Source organism: Rhinoderma darwinii, unplaced genomic scaffold, assembly GCF_050947455.1.
Source record: "Rhinoderma darwinii isolate aRhiDar2 unplaced genomic scaffold, aRhiDar2.hap1 Scaffold_427, whole genome shotgun sequence".
NCBI lineage: Eukaryota > Metazoa > Chordata > Amphibia > Anura > Rhinodermatidae > Rhinoderma > Rhinoderma darwinii.
Window position 1 is genome coordinate 139287 of NW_027463800.1, and position 19305 is coordinate 158591.

A 19305-nucleotide genomic window follows, 5' to 3' on the forward strand; every position below is an offset into this window, starting at 1 on the left:
GGTCTGTCGAATGCCCTGAAGGACCTGCTAGTTAGCTATCCCTTTTCTGACTCCCTAGACCAGGTTATGGCTTTAGCGGTACGACTTGACCGACGTCTCAGGGAACGACAACTTGAACGTGTTTTCCCCTCTGACTCCCCCATGATGCCTCCCGAGGTCCCGTCGCTTCGCTCTTCCACGGAAGACTCAGAGGTACCTATGCAACTCGGGGCCTCCGTGTCCCCCCGACAACGTAGACAAGTGATCATCGGGGAGGTCACTTGGGCGCACAGGTATTTCCCGTAAATATGAAACGTAATAAAATGTTGCTTCCCTTTCAGGTCTCTTTTGGTGGTAGGTCTGCTACCGGCAGTGCCTTCGTGGATTCAGGGTCTTCTACTAATATCATGTCTGTGGAATTTGCTATGTCTCTAGTTATGCCATTGATTGATTTGCCTAAACCTGTCCCGGTAGTGGGTATCGACTCCACTCCTCTTGCTAATGGTTATTTTACACAGCATACCCCTGTTTTTGAACTCCTTGTTGGCTCCATGCATTTGGAGCAGTGCTCTGTACTGTTGATGCAGGGATTATCGTCCGATTTGGTTTTAGGCCTTCCCTGGTTGCAGTTGCATAATCCCACGTTTGACTGGAATACTGGGGATCTCACCAAATGGGGTAATGAATGCTTGACGTCATGTTTTGCTAATAATTCTATTTCTCCCCCTGAGGTGGTGAACACGCTACCTGAGTTTGTGCAGGACTTCGCTGATGTTTTCTCTAAGGAGGCCTCCGAAGTGTTACCTCCTCATAGAGAATACGATTGCGCTATTGAATTGGTGCCAGGAGCTAAGCTCCCTAAGGGTAGGATATTTAATCTTTCTTGTCCCGAACGTGAAGCCATGAGAGAGTATATCCAGGAATGCCTGGCCAAGGGTTACATTCGCCCCTCTACTTCTCCGGTAGGTGCTGGCTTCTTCTTCGTAGGGAAGAAGGATGGTGGTCTTAGGCCATGCATTGACTACCGTAACTTGAATAAGGTCACTGTAAGGAACCAGTATCCCCTTCCTTTGATTCCTGATCTCTTTAATCAGGTTCAGGGGGACCAATGGTTCTCTAAGTTTGATCTACGGGGGGCGTATAACCTTATCCGCATCAAAGAGGGGGATGAGTGGAAGACTGCGTTTAACACGCCCAAAGGTCATTTCGAATACCTCGTCATGCCCTTTGGGTTGTGTAATGCTCCCGCGGTCTTCCAGAATTTCATAAATGAAATTTTAAGGGGTTACCTGAGGGTTTTTCTTGTAGTGTACCTTGATGACATACTGGTGTTTTCCAAGGACCTCTCCTCCCACATTGAGCATGTCAGGAAGGTGCTCCAGGTCCTTCGGGAAAACAAACTGTTTGCGAAAACCGAAAAATGTGTGTTTGGGGTACAGGAGATACCATTTTTGGGTCAAATCCTCACTCCTTGTCAGGATTCTGTTGTTGTACTGCAAAATTACCACTAGTGGCCGCTGTTTTACACTTTGAAGAATTGTGCTGCACTTTTACTCCTTACCACTGGAGGCTGCTGTTTTGCCCTTAAACTTGCCCTTAACCAAGATGGCAAATGTTGCATCGTGTGGAACCATCTTGTTTCCTGTTTGGGCCTACTTATGACCACATGGAACACCAAACAGTGCTTGAGTATTGTGACTTGTTTCCAGTCTCCTGCTCTTGAAAACTGTCTTTGCCAGACTGTTCCTACTTCCTTGCTATTTACTACTACCCGTGTTCCACCCTCCAAGCACTGTTCCTGGGGACGTCTCACCAGGTTCTGCACTGTGCTCCGCTCGCTACTTCTGACCATAGGATTCCAGCAGTGTTCGCCAGTATCGTAACAGGATACTCAAGCCATTTCCATGGAATCCGCCAGAGAAGCAAGTTTGGAGGTTCGTGTGAACAATATGAACTGTTTGCTTACTAACATCTTTGCTGACATGCAAACTTTAAAGACTAAATATTTGGCGTTTGAAAATCAAACAACCCATGATGTTCAAGTTTATGGACAAGCTACACAGGGTTTACAAGGCATGGTGGCTCAGCAAGCAGAGCTGATCCGGGAACTTCAGAATCGAGTTGTGACCCCAGCCTCTTCATCTACCCTGCCGCTTCCACCATTCAGGTTTGGTGGGGATCGTGACAAATACCGTGGATTTATAAACCAATGCAAGTTATATTTTGGTGCACATCCTGCTCACTTCCCTACTGATAATTCAAAGGTGCTGTGTATTATTATGCTTCTGACACATAAGGCTGTAGCCTGGGCAAGCCCTCTTATTGAAACCAACGATGCTCGGCTTGATGACTTGGACGCCTTCCTAGGAGCCATGAGCCAAGTATTTGATGATCCTAACCGTTGTACTACAGCAGAAGCAGCGTTGATGGCTCTACGTCAGGGCAGACGCTCTGTTGCCGAATATGCCACAGATTTCAGACAGTGGGTGATGGATACTGAGTGGAATAATGCTGCAAAATTAACATTCTTTAAAAAAGGACTATCTAGTGCACTTAAGGACGAGTTAGCACGGGCTGAAGCTCCCACAGAGTTTGATGATTTTGTACACCATTGTATTCGAATAGACACTCGGCTGTCAGAGTGTCGACAAGAAAAATTGGGTTCTACCTGGTCCCGTAATAATAACTATTACTCGTCTGCTCCAGCTTCCACTCCTAGAGACTCTGAAACAAAGAATTACCAAGAACACCAAGCTGAACCTATGCAAATTGACTGTATACAAAAGCGTGAAAGTGCCGACAGAAGAGAACGAAGGTTTCGAGAAAATCAATGCTTCTATTGTGGTAAAACTGATCACTTCCTTATCAATTGTCCATGTCGTCAACGCAAGATGGTGGCGGTAGTAGCAGATCATGACTTCTCTGATGTAGAATCTGTTTCTTCTGAACAAGTGCCACCAGTGCATGCACTCATTCATTCATTCAGTCTCCTGCACAGCACCCAATATTAAAAAAGAACCAAAGACACTCATTGCTTTATTCCCATCAAGTTTAGAATTGATTCTCAATGGATATCCGCCTCTGCCATGGTGGACTCTGGAGCAAATGGGAACTTTATGGACATTTCTTTTGCTAATAAACATGGTGTAAAATTTCAAGAGAGACTGTCACCCATTCTTATGGAAACTGTAGACGGATCCCCTCTGAACTCAGGTCCAGTTGATCAAGAGACTGAACCATTGGAGATAATTATGAGACCTAATCACCATGAGGTTCTATCTTTCCTATTAATTTCATCCCCACATTTTCCAATTATTTTTGGACTACCATGGCTGCAGGCTCAGAACCCTACAATTGACTGGGAAACCAAAGAAGTGTCTTTTCCATCAGAGGTCCCCTCCTCAGAGTCTTTACCAGAACAATCTCACGAAAAGATTGAAGGGGAGCTTGAAGTATCTCCTAAATTACCTCCTCTATATGACGAATTTACTGATATATGTGACAAAGAGAATGCTAATAAACTTCCTCCACATCGACCTTACGATTGTCCGATTGAACTGTTGCCTGGAGCAGCTATACCTTTTGGATGCGTCTACCCATTAGCAGAGCCGGAACTGAAGGCTCTTAAAGAATACATAGATGAAAATTTAGCTAAAGGTTTTATTCGTCCATCTTCATCGCCAGCAGGTGCACCTATATTTTTTGTTAAAAAGAAAGACGGCTCTTTGAGACCTTGCGTTGACTATAGAGAATTAAACAAAGTCACAATTAAAAACCGTTACCCTCTGCCCTTGATTCCGGAGTTGCTGGATAGAGTTCGTCAAGCTAAAATATTCACCAAATTGGATCTTCGAGGTGCATATAATTTGGTTCGCATTAGACCAGGTGATGAATGGAAAACAGCGTTTAGATCACGTTATGGACATTATGAATATCTGGTCATGTCTTTTGGACTTTGCAATGCTCCTGCAACCTTTCAGCATTTTATTAACGATATCTTCAAGGACTTGTTGGATCAGTTCGTAGTCATCTATCTGGATGACATATTAATCTTTTCTAATTCTGCAGAAGAACATCAGAATCATGTGAGAATGGTGTTGGAGCGTCTGAAAGCATATCAACTCTATATCAAGTTGGAGAAATGTGAATTCCATCAAACGGAAATACAGTTCTTGGGTTATATCATTTCTCCCCTAGGGTTACACATGGATTCTAGCAAGATTCAAGCAATTAGAGACTGGCCAACTCCAAAAAATGTGAAAGAGGTCCAACGATTTGTAGGATTTGCTAATTTCTACAGACGTTTTATCAAGAATTTTTCGGGGATTAGTACTGCAAAATTACCACTAGTGGCCGCTGTTTTACACTTTGAAGAATTGTGCTGCACTTTTACTCCTTACCACTGGAGGCTGCTGTTTTGCCCTTAAACTTGCCCTTACCCAAGATGGCAAATGTTGCATCGTGTGGAACCATCTTGTTTCCTGTTTGGGCCTACTTCAGACCACATGGAACACCAAACAGTGCTTGAGTATTGTGACTTGTTTCCAGTCTCCTGCTCCTGAGAACTGTCTTTGCCAGACTGTTCCTACTTCCTTGCTATTTACTACTACTCGTGTTCCACCCTCCAAGCACTGTTCTTGGGGACGTCTCACCTGGTTCTGCACTGTGCTCCGCTCGCTACTTCTGACATAGGATTCCAGCAGTGTTCGCCAGTATCGTAACACTCCTCATGAATTCCGCATGGACCCCGCCAAGGTCCAGGCTGTGGCGGAATGGGTCCAACCTGCCTCCCTGAAGGCGTTACAGTGTTTCTTGGGGTTCGCTAATTATTACAGGAGATTTATTGCTAACTTCTCGGTCATCGCTAAGCCTCTTACGGACCTCACTCGCAAAGGTGCTGATCTCCTCCACTGGCCTCCTGAGGCTGTCCAGGCTTTTGAGGTCCTTAAGAAGTGCTTTATCTCGGCCCCGGTTCTGGTCCAGCCCAACCAAATGGAGCCATTTATCGTGGAAGTTGACGCATCCGAGGTGGGAGTGGGGGCTGTCTTGTCCCAGGGTACCAGGTCCCTCACCCATCTCCGTCCCTGTGCCTACTTCTCCAGGAAGTTTTCGCCCACTGAGAGTAACTATGATATTGGCAACCGCGAACTCTTAGCCATTAAATGGGCATTTGAAGAGTGGCGCCACTTCCTGGAGGGGGCTAGGCACCAGGTAACGGTCCTTACCGACCACAAGAATCTGGTTTTCCTAGAATCTGCCCGGAGGCTAAACCCGAGACAAGCTCGATGGGCGCTATTTTTTTACCAGATTCAACTTTTTGGTTACCTATAGGGCTGGGTCTAAAAATATTAAGGCCGATGCACTGTCGCGTAGCTTCATGGCCAGCCCCCCTTCGGAGGAAGATCCTGCTTGTATTCTGCCTCCTGGTATAATCAATTCTTCTATTGATTCTGATTTAGCCTCAGAAATCGCGGCTGATCAAGGTTCAGCTCCCGGGAACCTTCCTGAGGACAAGCTGTTTGTTCCCCTGCAATTCCGGCTAAGGGTACTTAGGGAAAACCATGACTCCGCACTATCTGGTCATCCAGGCGTCCTGGGTACCAAACACCTCATTGCCAGAAACTATTGGTGGCCTGGGTTGCCTAAAGACGTTAAGGCCTACGTCGCCGCTTGTGAGGTTTGTGCTAGGTCCAAGACTCCCAGGTCCCGACCAGCGGGCTTACTACGTTCTTTGCCCATTCCCCAGAGACCTTGGACCCATATCTCCATGGATTTTATCACCGATTTGCCTCCATCTCAAGGCAAGTCGGTGGTGTGGGTTGTAGTAGACCGCTTCAGTAAGATGTGCCACTTTGTGCCCCTCAAGAAACTACCCAATGCCAAGACGTTAGCTACCTTGTTTGTCAAACACATCCTGCGTCTCCATGGGGTCCCTGTCAATATTGTTTCGGACAGAGGGGTACAATTTGTTTCATTGTTTTGGAGAGCCTTCTGTAAGAAGTTGGAGATTGATCTGTCCTTCTCCTCTGCTTTCCATCCTGAAACTAATGGCCAAACTGAGAGGACTAATCAATCTCTAGAACAATATTTAAGGTGTTTTATCTCTGACTGTCAATATGATTGGGTCTCATTCATTCCCCTCGCCGAATTTTCCCTCAATAACCGGGTCAGTAACTCGTCAGGGGTCTCCCCCTTTTTCTGTAATTTTGGGTTTAATCCACGGTTCTCCTCCATTTCACCTGGTAGTTCCAACAATCCCGAGGTAGAGGTCATTCATCGGGAACTGTGCACAGTCTGGGCCCAGGTTCAGAAGAACCTAGAGGCGTCCCAGAGCGTACAAAAATCTCAGGCTGATAGAAGACGTTCTGCTAACCCCTTGTTTATGGTCGGGGATCTGGTGTGGTTATCGTCTAGGAACTTGCGCCTTAAGGTCCCGTCCAAGAAATTTGCTCCCCGGTTTATTGGGCCGTATAAAGTCATTGAAGTCCTCAATCCTGTCTCCTTCCGACTGGAGTTGCCCCCATCTTTTCGAATACACTACGTGTTTCATGCCTCCCTCCTTAAACGCTGCTCCCCGTCCTTGGCTCCCTCGAGGAGACCTCCTGTTCCCGTCCTCACCCCTGAGGGGGTGGAATTCGAGGTGGCCAAGATTGTGGACAGCAAGATGGTCCAAGGCTCCCTCCAGTACCTGGTCCATTGGAGAGGATACGGGCCTGAGGAGAGGACTTGGGTACCCGCCCGGGATGTTCACGCTGGGGTATTGGTCAGCAAGTTCCACCTTCGTTTCCCCAATAAACCAGGTCCACTTAGAAAGGGTCCGGTGGCCCCTGATAAAAGGGGGGGTACTGTAAAGGATCTGCCAGGCACAGCGGGGTTAACGCCCATAGGTAATCAGTCGGCACCTGAGTCTATGTGTCTGAGACTGACTCCAGCTTCCATCACTCAGGCTGGTAGGCTTAGGAGTGGGAGAGCCTATCGCAGCCTGGCCAGACTCAGCTAGCTCCCGCCCTCTGTCTATTTATACCTGCCTTTCCTGTTCCTCCAGTGCTTGTGATTCTTCTCGTGTGGTTTCCTGGGACAGCTACAGCTCCTGACTACTTGATCCTGCTCCATACTGACCCTGGCTTACTGACTACTCTTCTGCTCTGCGTTTGGTACCTCGTACACTCCTGGTTTGACTCGGCTCGTTCACCTCTCTTGTTGCTCGCGGTGTTGCCGTGGGCAACTGCCCCATTTCCCTAGCTTTGTGTACCCTTGTCTGTTTCGTGAACTTACTGAGCGTAGGTACCGCCGCCCAGTTGTACCCCGTCGCCTAGGGCGGGTCGTTGCAAGTAGGCCGGGACAGAGTGGCGGGTAGATTAGGGCTCACTTGTCCGTTTCCCTACCCCTATCTTTACAATATAAGTGTCCTGCATATAATGTATATAAGTGTCCTGCATATAATGTATATAAGTGTCCCGCATGTAATGTATATAAGTGTCCTGCATGTATGTATATAAGTGTCCTACATATAATGTATATAAGCGTCCTGCATATAATGTATATAAGTGTCCCGCATATAATGTATATAAGTGTCCCGCATATAATGTATATAAGTGTCCCGCATATAATGTATATAAGTGTCCCGCATATAATGTATATAAGTGTCCTGCATATAATGTATATAAGTGTGCTGCATATAATGTATATAAGTGTCCCGCATATAATGTATATAAGTGTCCCGCATATAATGTATATAAGTGTCCTGCATATAATGTATATAAGTGTCCTGCATATAATGTATATAAGTGTCCTGCATATAATGTATATAAGTGTGCTGCATATAATGTATAGAAGTGTCCCGCATATAATGTATAGAAGTGTCCCGCATATAATGTATAGAAGTGTCCCGCATATAATGTATAGAAGTGTCCCGCATATAATGTATAGAAGTGTCCCGCATATAATGTATAGAAGTGTCCCGCATATAATGTATATAAGTGTCCCGCATATAATGTATATAAGTGTCCCGCATATAATGTATATAAGTGTCCCGCATATAATGTATATAAGTGTCCCGCATATAATGTATATAAGTGTCCCGCATATAATGTATATAAGTGTCCGGCATATAATGTATATAAGTGTCCCGCATATAATGTATATAAGTGTCCCGCATATAATGTATATAAGTGTCCCGCATATAATGTATATAAGTGTCCCGCATATAATGTATAGAAGTGTCCCGCATATAATGTATAGAAGTGTCCTGCATATAATGTATAGAAGTGTCCTGCATATAATGTATATAAGTGTGCCGCATATAATGTATAGAAGTGTCCCGCATATAATGTATAGAAGTGTCCCGCATATAATGTATAGAAGTGTCCCGCATATAATGTATATAAGTGTGCCGCATATAATGTATAGAAGTGTCCCGCATATAATGTATATAAGTGTCCCGCATATAATGTATATAAGTGTCCCGCATATAATGTATATAAGTGTCCCGCATATAATGTATATAAGTGTCCCGCATATAATGTATATAAGTGTCCCGCATATAATGTATATAAGTGTCCCGCATGTAATGTATATAAGTGTCCCGCATGTAATGTATATAAGTGTCCGGCATGTAATGTATAGAAGTGTCCCGCATATAATGTATATAAGTGTCCCGCATATAATGTATATAAGTGTCCCGCATATAATGTATAGAAGTGTCCCGCATATAATGTATATAAGTGTCCCGCATATAATGTATAGAAGTGTCCTGCATATAATGTATAGAAGTGTCCTGCATATAATGTATATAAGTGTGCCGCATATAATGTATAGAAGTGTCCCGCATATAATGTATAGAAGTGTCCTGCATATAATGTATAGAAGTGTCCCGCATATAATGTATAGAAGTGTCCCGCATATAATGTATAGAAGTGTCCCGCATATAATGTATAGAAGTGTCCCGCATATAATGTATAGAAGTGTCCCGCATATAATGTATAGAAGTGTCCCGCATATAATGTATAGAAGTGTCCCGCATATAATGTATAGAAGTGTCCCGCATATAATGTATAGAAGTGTCCCGCATATAATGTATATAAGTGTCCCGCATATAATGTATATAAGTGTCCGGCGTATAATGTATATAAGTGTCCCGCATATAATGTATATAAGTGTCCCGCATGTAATGTATATAAGTGTCCCGCATATAATGTATATAAGTGTCCCGCATATAATGTATAGAAGTGTCCCGCATATAATGTATAGAAGTGTCCCGCATATAAAGTATATAAGTGTCCCGCATATAATGTATATAAGTGTCCCGCATATAATGTATAGAAGTGTCCGGCATATAATGTATAGAAGTGTCCCGCATATAATGTATATAAGTGTCCCGCATATAATGTATATAAGTGTCCGGCATATAATGTATAGAAGTGTCCCGCATATAATGTATATAAGTGTCCGGCATATAATGTATATAAGTGTCCCGCATATAATGTATATAAGTGTCCCGCATATAATGTATAGAAGTGACCTGCAATTTTTCGGCCGTTTTTCGGACATTTACGGCCCGAAAAACTGCCGAAAATAGGCCATGTGAACATACCCTTACAGTCACTATGGAAGGCCTTAGTCTTGTCCTATGATCAGAAGACTGAACCGTCTCTCCCCCCAAGAACATAACAAATGTCCATTACTAAAACCACAAAAAAGGCCATACTCACTAGGTAGGTGGGTGGGTGAAAACCCGTTCCCATCAGGACGCAGACGGGTCAAAGAATGCTGCAGAAGGAGTGTGCATTAAGTAGTGATAGCCACTCCCACTAGTCTTGAGGGGAGTGGCGGACTAAGTGCTCAAAGGTGTGCGATAAATGAGTGTCAGTGTAGCACTACACTGACACTCATTTATCGCACACCTTTGAGCACTTAGTCCGCCACTCCCCTCAAGACTAGTGGGAGTGGCTATCACTACTTAATGCACACTCCTTCTGCAGCATTCTTTGACCCGTCTGCGTCCTGATGGGAACGGGTTTTCACCCACCCACCTACCTAGTGAGTATGGCCTTTTTTGTGGTTTTGATGATCTTTATGTCCCATTTTTTCTGTTTGTGTTTTTAAATGTCCATTACTGCAGAAGACCAAGGAGAAGGCTGCAAATATGAAAGACCAGACGACACATGAACATGACTTAAAGAGGCTCTGTCACCAGATTTTGCAGCCCCTATCTGCTATTACCTGTGATCGGCGCTGCAATGTAGATAAGAGTAACGTTTTGTTTTTTAAAAACGAGCATTTTTGGCCAAATTATGACCATTTTTGTATTTATGCAAATGAGGCTTGCAAAAGTCCAAGTGGGCGTGTATTATGTGCGTACATCGGGGCGTTTTTACTACTTTTACTAGCTGGGCGTTGTGTATAGAAGTATCATCCACTTCTCTTCACAACACCCAGCTTCTGGCAGTGCAGATCTGTGACGTCACTCACAGGTCCTGCATCGTGTCAGACGAGCGGGGACACATCGGCACCAGAGGCTACAGATGATTCTGCAGCAGCATCGGCGTTTGCAGGTAAGTAGCTACATCGACTTACCTGCAAACGCCGATGCTGCTGCAGAATCAACTGTAGCCCCTGGTGCCGATGTGGCCGTCACGATGCAGGACCTGTGAGTGACGTCACAGATCTACACTGCCAGAAGCTGGGCGTTCTGAAGAGAAGTGGATGATACTTCTCTTCAGAGCGCCCAGCTAGTAAAAGTAGTAAAAACACCCCGATGTACGCACATAATACACGCCCCGATGTACGCACATAATACACGCCCACTTGGACTTTTACTTTAAACACGCCCAGTTGTACTTTTGCAAGCCTCATTTGCATAAATACAAAAATGGTCATAACTTGGCCAAAAATGCTCGTTTTTTAAAAATAAAAACGTTACTGTAATCTACATTGCAGCGCCGATCACAGGCAATAGCAGATAAGGGCTGCAAAATCTGGTGACAGAGCCTCTTTAAGGTATGTTTGATGACTTTCGCTATCTATGACCTCCCAATCCCAATAAGAGACCACACATGAATTTTGGTGTAAAGGCCACAGCAGCCATTTATTAATTACACAACTTCTTATGCGATAAAATAGCATAACCATAAACATCATAAACTCCATAATAACATCCTGCTCTATTTCCCACATTCTCCAGATAAAGGATCCTGGAATGCACTTCAGGCATTATATCAAAAACTCCATCCTTTCCTTGTCAGGTCTGGACTTATTGCCCTACAGCCGTGCTGCACCTGACCCGAGGGCACCAACCATCTCCAAGACCTCCCATCCTGGGGACCCTGCCCATCAGGAATGTATGCCATATCAGCTGGGTAACCACCCCCAGCCCCTCCAATACTAGCCATGGTTAAACGCCCCGAGTTCTTGTCCACCAATCTTCAATGTTGTTCTCCTTCTTGCCATTACGTGCCTTCAAAGACCCCTCCTCCTACCGCCACGACAATCATGTGTGACCCCCTCCTCCTGCCGCCACGACAATTATGTGTGACCCCTTACACATGATTGTCCCTCCACAACTGCAGGGCTTTCTCCAGGCCGTCCTTGATATCCAGAGTCCACATATCCAAACCCACATCGTTCAAATGAACGCCATCCGCTCTCAGAAAACCAACCTCAGCCCCCTCCAGCTCTCTATGCCGCACCACAACACCGGCATTGCGCGCCACAAATCTCCCAACTACTTTGTTCACCTTTGCTCTGGCCTGATTCAAACTGTGAACCAAACGGGCCTGACGCCAAACCCTGCGAGCAACAATATCCGACCAAATAATAATCAATCCTGGAAATGATGACCATAAACGCAACAAATAAAGTTTAACGTCCCGTATCAGATCCCTAGACGACCGTATACCCAAGTCATTGCCTCCCAGATGCACGACCAGAATATCAGGAGCTCTGTCCAAACCTGCGTAAAACTGGAGCTCTGACAACAACCTGCACCACAGAATGCCCCGCAGACCCAACCATCTGACCTGCACCACAGCATGCCCCGCAGACCCAACCATCTGACCTGCACCACAGCATGCCCCGCAGACCCAACCATCTGACCTGAACCACAGCATGCCCCGCAGACCCAACCATCTGACCTGAACCTCCGAATGATCCAGGCCCAACTGCCGTCCAGCCGGACGAACATCAGCCCGAACACCACCCCAGTGCACGCAGGAGTGCCCCATGATCCAGATCAAGCAGGGACCTGCACCTAAAACAACACAAAACAGTAATGTAACAACTCCATGTCCACCTCCAGCACATCTTATCACCACCGCCTCAAAGCAAGTGAGGCCGCACATACAACCTATAGCGGTCTGACTCCCACCTACCGATCTTCTTAACCATCGCCGGGGATAAACCCCACCGAGCTGCTTCTGTAGCTGCGCCAATTCTAAAAGAGTGAGACCTAAAACCTGCTCCACCTCTGCCAGACAACAGGATACATTTTTTGAAAACCTGTGAAAACTGAAATTTTGACAAAGACAAACCATCTGAATGAATCAACAAGGATGCCGGCCCCTCCGGCCTCACCGCAACAAACTCCCGAAAACAGTGAACCGGGCACACCCGCGACCCTGGTAATTCATACAATCTCACCAAAAAACCTCTCCCCTCTTGATCCGTCTTTGATCTACGAAGCAAACAAGATAAGCAGGAGCCATCCAATTCAACATCCGCGTACAATAAACCCCCAGCCACACTCTTACTGGCCGACACCAACAACGATATCCGGAACGCCCCAAAGAACGCCAAAGAAAAGCCCAGCGAAAATAAACGTGCCTCAAACCCCACACACAAACAGACTGCAAGAGCTCGCAAATCGCTTCCAAGATATCAAAGGACACCGGCTTCCTATGATCCCTAACTGCGGAACCCCTCCTGAAACCCTTCATTGCCTGCCGGACCAGGAAGGACTTAGTCACGTCCTCTTCACCCCTGATCTTAAACCAAAACGCCAATGCCAACAAACTCAGAGCGACTACTGCTGCAGACGCCCCTTCACTGTACGCAAAATACCCACCTGCGCATCCGTCAACAAAGCCTCCCATACTTGCCATACCGCACCATGACTCTTCCACGTAACCGAACTAACTGACCTCCCCACGAGCGACATCGCCATCGTCATACCACCTTCCAAAGATGCTCCGGACAAGCCAGGCCATGAGTCTCCGCCCCCGGCGCCAGCAGACGAAACCTGTCCCACTGTTGACGAGAAAGGGAATCAGCCACAGAATTAAGCACCCCAGGAACATGAACTGCCACAAAATGCACATTCAAAACCAATCCTTTCAAAACTAAATGTCGCAATAATCTCATGACCGGCGGAGAATTAGCCGCTTGCGCATTAACGGCCTGAACCACACCTAGATTGTCACATACAAAACGCACTCTCCGGTCCCGCAGACAATCCCCCCACAACTCCGCAGCCACCACAATCGGGAACAGTTCTAACAGAGCCAAGTTTCGGACGAAACCGCATTCATGCCATGTATCAGGCCAAACTCCTGCACACCACTGCCCCTGGAAATATGCCCCGAAGCCACAAGCACCTGATGCATCTGTAAGGAGCTCCAAGTCCACACTAGACACCGGCCGATACATGAGCACCGACCGCCCATTGTAGCTCTACAAAAACTCCCCACACACCAACAAATCGGCTTTCAACTCCCCCGACAACCTAATGAAATGATGGGGAGAATGAACCCCCGCGGTAGCACCAGCCAACCGCCTGCAGAACACCCGCCCCATGGGCATAATCCTACATGCCAAATTCAAATGTCCCAACAATGATTGCAAGTCCCGCAACTGGATCTTCTTCCTGCGCAGCGCACTCGCCACCAACTCTCTCACCTCCAGCAATTTATCCTCTGGCAAGCGACATTCCATGTTATCCGAATCAATCATTATCCCCAAAAACTTGATTAATGTTGTAGGACCTTCAGTTTTTTCAGGCGCCAGAGGTACCCCAAACTCCTTTGCCACCCTTTCCATAGTATGTAGCAACCCTGCACACACATAGGTACCCGGCGGGCCGATAAACAGGAAATCATCCAGATAATGCAGCGCTGATGGCACCTGCACCTCCCGCCGAACCACCCACTCCAAAAATGTGCTAAACATCTCAAAATAAGCGCAGGAAATGGAGAAGCCCATCGGGAGGCAACAATCCACAAAATATTCCTCCTGCCAATAACATCCCAGCAAACAAAAACTATCCGGATGCACCGGCAATAAACGAAACGCGGCCTCAATGTCAGTTTTTGCTAACAGAGAGCCCTTCCCGTATTTCCGAACCCAAACAACCGCCGCATCAAAGGAAGTGTAACTGACCGCGCACAGGGCCGGATCAATGCCGTCATTCACCGACTCGCCTTCCGGATAAGACAAGTGATGAATAAGGCGGAATTTATTCACCTCCTTTTTAGGAACCAAACCCAACGGGGAAACACGCAAACTAGGAACTGGTGGGGAGGAAAATGGGCCACCCATGCGACCCAATGCCACCTCCTTCATCAGCTTATCCGTAATCAGATCAGGCCGCGCCAAAGCAGACGACAAATTACGGACCACCCCATCACGTCCAGCCGACGTACACGGAATCCTAAAACCCTCAAAGAAACCCAGAAACAACAACTCAGCCACTTTTTTATTTGGATACTCCCTTAAAAACGGGAGCCTCCTTTCTACCCTCACCGGCGTCACCCCTCTTCTGCTCAGCATCTCCCTGCCTTCCCTTATGCTTCCTGAAGCATCTGGACAAACCATGGGCGCCTCCGCAACCGGAGCACTCGTGCTTGTACTGACAGTCTGGGCCAAACTTACAATGCCCCTCATTATACTGCCAGCAACATCCTTTTCCTGAGGAGGCTGACCGACCCGCTGCTGTCCCCTGACCGCCGGCCGCATCCCGAAAGGGCTGATGCCCCTGTTTTGGAGCAGACATTAATCGCATCCACAGACTAATGTCTTTGTGATCCCATCGCAACGACGGGCGCACCGACTTCAGCTGATGAAACTGCTCGTCATACCGCAACCACGCATTACCACCGTATACCCGATACGCCTCCCCCACTGAATCCATATAACAAAACAGTGCCGAACAATTCTCCGATGCCTTTTCACCCACCACACTAGTCAAAATAGCGAAGGCCTGCAGCCAATTCGCAAACGTCCGAGGAATCAAGCGATACCGCCGCCGCTCCTCTTCCTCCTTCTGACTCTCATCCGGTTTCCACTGGTCCAAGTTAAACTTTTCTAACGGCAGTAACGCAAAAATCTCCACATATTCGTCCTTCCAGATCTTCTCCCTAATCTCCGCCTTCAAGTGTGCCCCAAGCGGGCCCTCAAAACACACATACACCTCACCCCTCACAGCGTCAGCCAAACGCACGTCCTCCACCACTTTTTTGGATGTACCAGCCCCCGCATCAACCGACTTATCCACTTCCACTACGGCGCCTCCAGCCGGCGCAACCTCGCTAGCCACCGCAACCCCTGCCGCAGCTGCACTACCACTCGCCTCACTAACAGCGCCCACACCCTCGCTGGAACCTGCTCTACACCCCCCATACATTTTTAGTGAAATATTCTTGCATACCCCTAAAAAACAATTGCATTTGAGGCACAGAAAACATCCCCCCCACACATCCTCGGCACCACAACAGTGGTAGACTCCCCCGGCCGTCGCTGAGGTGACCTCCCAGCGGCGGTATCCACCGATCCAGAGGTTCCGGCTGGCGATCTCGTCGTTCCAGGGGATTGGCGCTCCTGCACCCCTCGCTCCCCGTAGCTGTCCGAAGGTGCCCTAGGCCCAGCAGACACCGGCCCGTTAAAAACCCTGCCACCCGCTTCTGGCGTGGCATAGATAGACAGACAGCCCTGTCTTCCAAGTCCTTCTCTAGGGCTGTCATCCGAATTCTCATCTCTCGCTGTGGGGCAAGATGGCCGCTGCCCCCCCCTACCGGAAGGGGCTTGACGTCACCGACGGACCTGGACCGGGTACTTCCGGTCCCCGCTGTACGCCTCCCTGCTCCAGCAGGAGGCGATCTCAGTCTCCAACTCGAGCCCACCCGCCTCTTCCTGCGGGCTGGGCCTGGCGTCCGCTCGTCTGTCTGATGAACTCCTCCGGCGCCAGGAACATCCGCGCCGGAGAGAGCCGTCACTTCCGGTCCCGCCCTCACTTCCGGCGTTATCGTTGCAGACAGGAGGAGGGAAGATGGCCGCGGACCCCCCCCTGCTGTCACCTCCAATCCCGCCCGCCTGCCGGGATTCCTCCCTGACCTCCGCAGCCCTGCGCCTGGCAACCGCTCAGGACCTGGAAGAGGAGGGTCCCTGGAGGGGCTCCAACGGCGCCGACGGGACTGAGGCGTTACCTCTGGTGAAGGCCTCTCCGGAGGCCCGGAACGCCTGCTTCTGCGTCCCTCCACGCTCTCCACTCCAGCCGCTGTATCCGGAGGAAGAGCCCCAGAGAACAGCTGCTCCAGCCATGCAGGACCGTGCTGGAGCGCTGCATCCCTGATCCTGGCCATCATGGACTCCAGTGCTGCATCCATGGTAAGGTAAGTGCGGAAAAACATTTTTTTTTTTTAAAAGTCTTTAGTGTAACACACAAATCTTTTCTCCTGTTGTCCAGCGGGAAAGAGGGCTGCCCATATCCCGCATGGACTTATATACACTATACTCCACCCACCAACATATAGATACATTTCACACCTGCCCCCCTTCACTTAACCCTTAACTCCCTATACACATAGCCACAAACGTAATAGCCTAAAACCCCAAACCACCTTGTCATGCGCTCCCTCCATTACGGCTGCGCCTTCATTACGTTGGGCTTACAGAACCACTTACCCGACCCACCAGCTCCCGACATTCCCTGATCTCTGATGGTCCAAATTATAAAGATGGAAATCAAGATGTATTCTACAAAAGATAAGAAGACGTTATAATAGAAAAACCAAGGAAAGTATGAAATATAAGCAAGTATAAGACCCTGCACCCCCCAATGTGGAGGACGCTGCACCCCCCAATGTAAAGGACGCTAAACCCCCCCAATGTAGAGGACACTGCACCCCCAATGTAGAGGACGCTGCACCCCCAATGTAGAGGACGCTGCACCCCCCAATATAGAGGACGCTGCACCCCCAATGTAGAGGACGCTGCACCCCCAATGTAGAGGACGCTGCAACCACAAATGTAGAGGACGCCGCACCCCCCAATGTAGAGGACGCTGCACCCCCCAATGTAGAGGATGATGCACCCCCCAATGTAAAGGACGCTGCACCCCCCAATGAAGAGGACGCTGCATCTCCCATTGTAGAGGACGCTGCACCCGCAATGTAGAGCACGCTGCACCTGCAATGTAGAGCACGCTGCACCCCCAATGTAGAGCACGCTGCACCCCCCAATGTAGAGGACGCTGCACCCCCCAATTTAGAGGACCCTGCACCCCCCAATGTAGAAGACGCTGCACCCCCAATGTAGAGGACGCTGCACCCCCCAATGTAGAGGACGCTGCACCCCCCAATGTAGAGGACGCTGCACCCCCCAATGTAGAGGACGCTGCACCACCCAATGTAGAGGACGCTGCACCCCCCAATGTAGAGGACGCTGCACCCCCCAATGTAGAGGACGCTGCACCCCCCAATGTAGAGGACGCTGCACCCCCCAATGTAGAGGACGCTGCACCCCCCAATGTAGGGGACGCTGCACCCCCCAATGTAGAAGACGCTGCACCCCCCAATGTAGAAGACGCTGCACCCCCCAATGTAGAGGACGCTGCACCCCCCAATGTAGAGGACACTGGACCCCCAGTCCTGATATCCTACAGATGATGATTACACTGCAGTCACTGCCCCCCAATGTAGAGGACACTGCACCCCCAGTCCTGATATCCTACAGATGATGATTACACTGCAGTCACTGCCCCCCAATGTAGAGGACGCTGCACCCCCAGTCCTGATATCCTACAGATGATAATTGCACTGCAGTCACTGCCCCCCAATGTAGAGGACGCTGCACCCCCAGTCCTGATATCCTACAGATGATGATTACACTGCAGTCACTGCCCCCCAATGTAGAGGACACTGCACCCCCAGTCCTGATATCCTACAGATGATGATTACACTGCAGACACTGCCCCCCAATGTAGAGGACGCTGCACCCCCAGTCCTGATATCCTACAGATGATAATTACACTGCAGACACCCCCCAATGTAGAGGACGCTGCACCCCCAGTCCTAATATCCTACAGATGATAATTACACTGCAGTCACTGCCCCCCAATGTAGAGGACGCTGCACCCCCAGTCCTGATATCCTACAGATGATGATTACACTGCAGTCACTGCCCCCCAATGTAGAGGACGCTGCACCCCCAATCCTGATATCCTACAGATGATAATTACACTGCAGTCACTGCCCCCCAATGTAGAGGACGCTGCACCCCCAGTCCTGATATCATACAGATGATGATTACACTGCAGTCACTGCACCCCAATGTAGAGGACACTGCACCCCCAATCCTGATATCCTACAGATGATGATTACACTGCAGTCAATGCCCCCAATGTAGAGGACGCTGCACCCCCAGTCCTGATATCCTACAGATGATGATTACACTGCAGTCACCCCCCAATGTAGAGGACACTGCACCCCCAATCCTGATATCCTACAGATGATGATTACACTGCAGTCAATGCCCCCAATGTAGAGGACGCTGCACCCCCAGTCCTGATATCCTACAGATGATGATTACACTGCAGTCACCCCCCAATGTAGAGGACGCTGCACCCCCAGTCCTGATATCCTACAGATGATAATTACACTGCAGTCACCCCCAATGTAGAGGACGCTGCACCCCCAATCCTGATATCCTACAGATGATGATTACACTGCAGTCACTGCCCCCCCAATGTAGAGGACGCTGCACCCCCAGTCCTGATATCCTACAGATAATTACACTGCAGTCACCCCCCCCAATGTAGAAGACGCTGCACCCCCAGTCCTGATATCCTACAGATGATAATTACACTACAGTCACTGTCCCCCAATGTAGAGGACACTGCACCCCCAATCCTGATATCCTACAGATGATAATTACACTACAGTCACTGTCCCCCAATGTAGAGGACACTGCACCCCCAATCCTGATATCCTACAGATGATAATTACACTGCAGTCACTGCCCCCCAATGTAGAGGACGCTGCACCCCCAGTCCTAATATCCTACAGATGATGATTACACTGCAGTCACTGCCCCCAATGTAGAGGACGCTGCACCCCCAGT

At 48.5% G+C, this 19305-nt stretch overlaps 1 protein-coding gene across 2 annotated transcripts in view; it reads right to left on the bottom strand.

Moving 5' to 3' along the window:
• The window catches only part of WDR97 (WD repeat domain 97), a 145033-nt gene that overhangs the window by 112695 nt on the left and 13033 nt on the right, over positions 1-19305 (bottom strand). For both annotated transcript variants that reach the window (XM_075848569.1, XM_075848568.1), the window contains exon 2: positions 16870-16941. In XM_075848569.1, the coding sequence (XP_075704684.1) occupies positions 16870-16891 (22 nt within the window). In that variant the 5' untranslated portion in view covers positions 16892-16941. The remainder of the gene's footprint in view (positions 1-16869; positions 16942-19305) is intronic.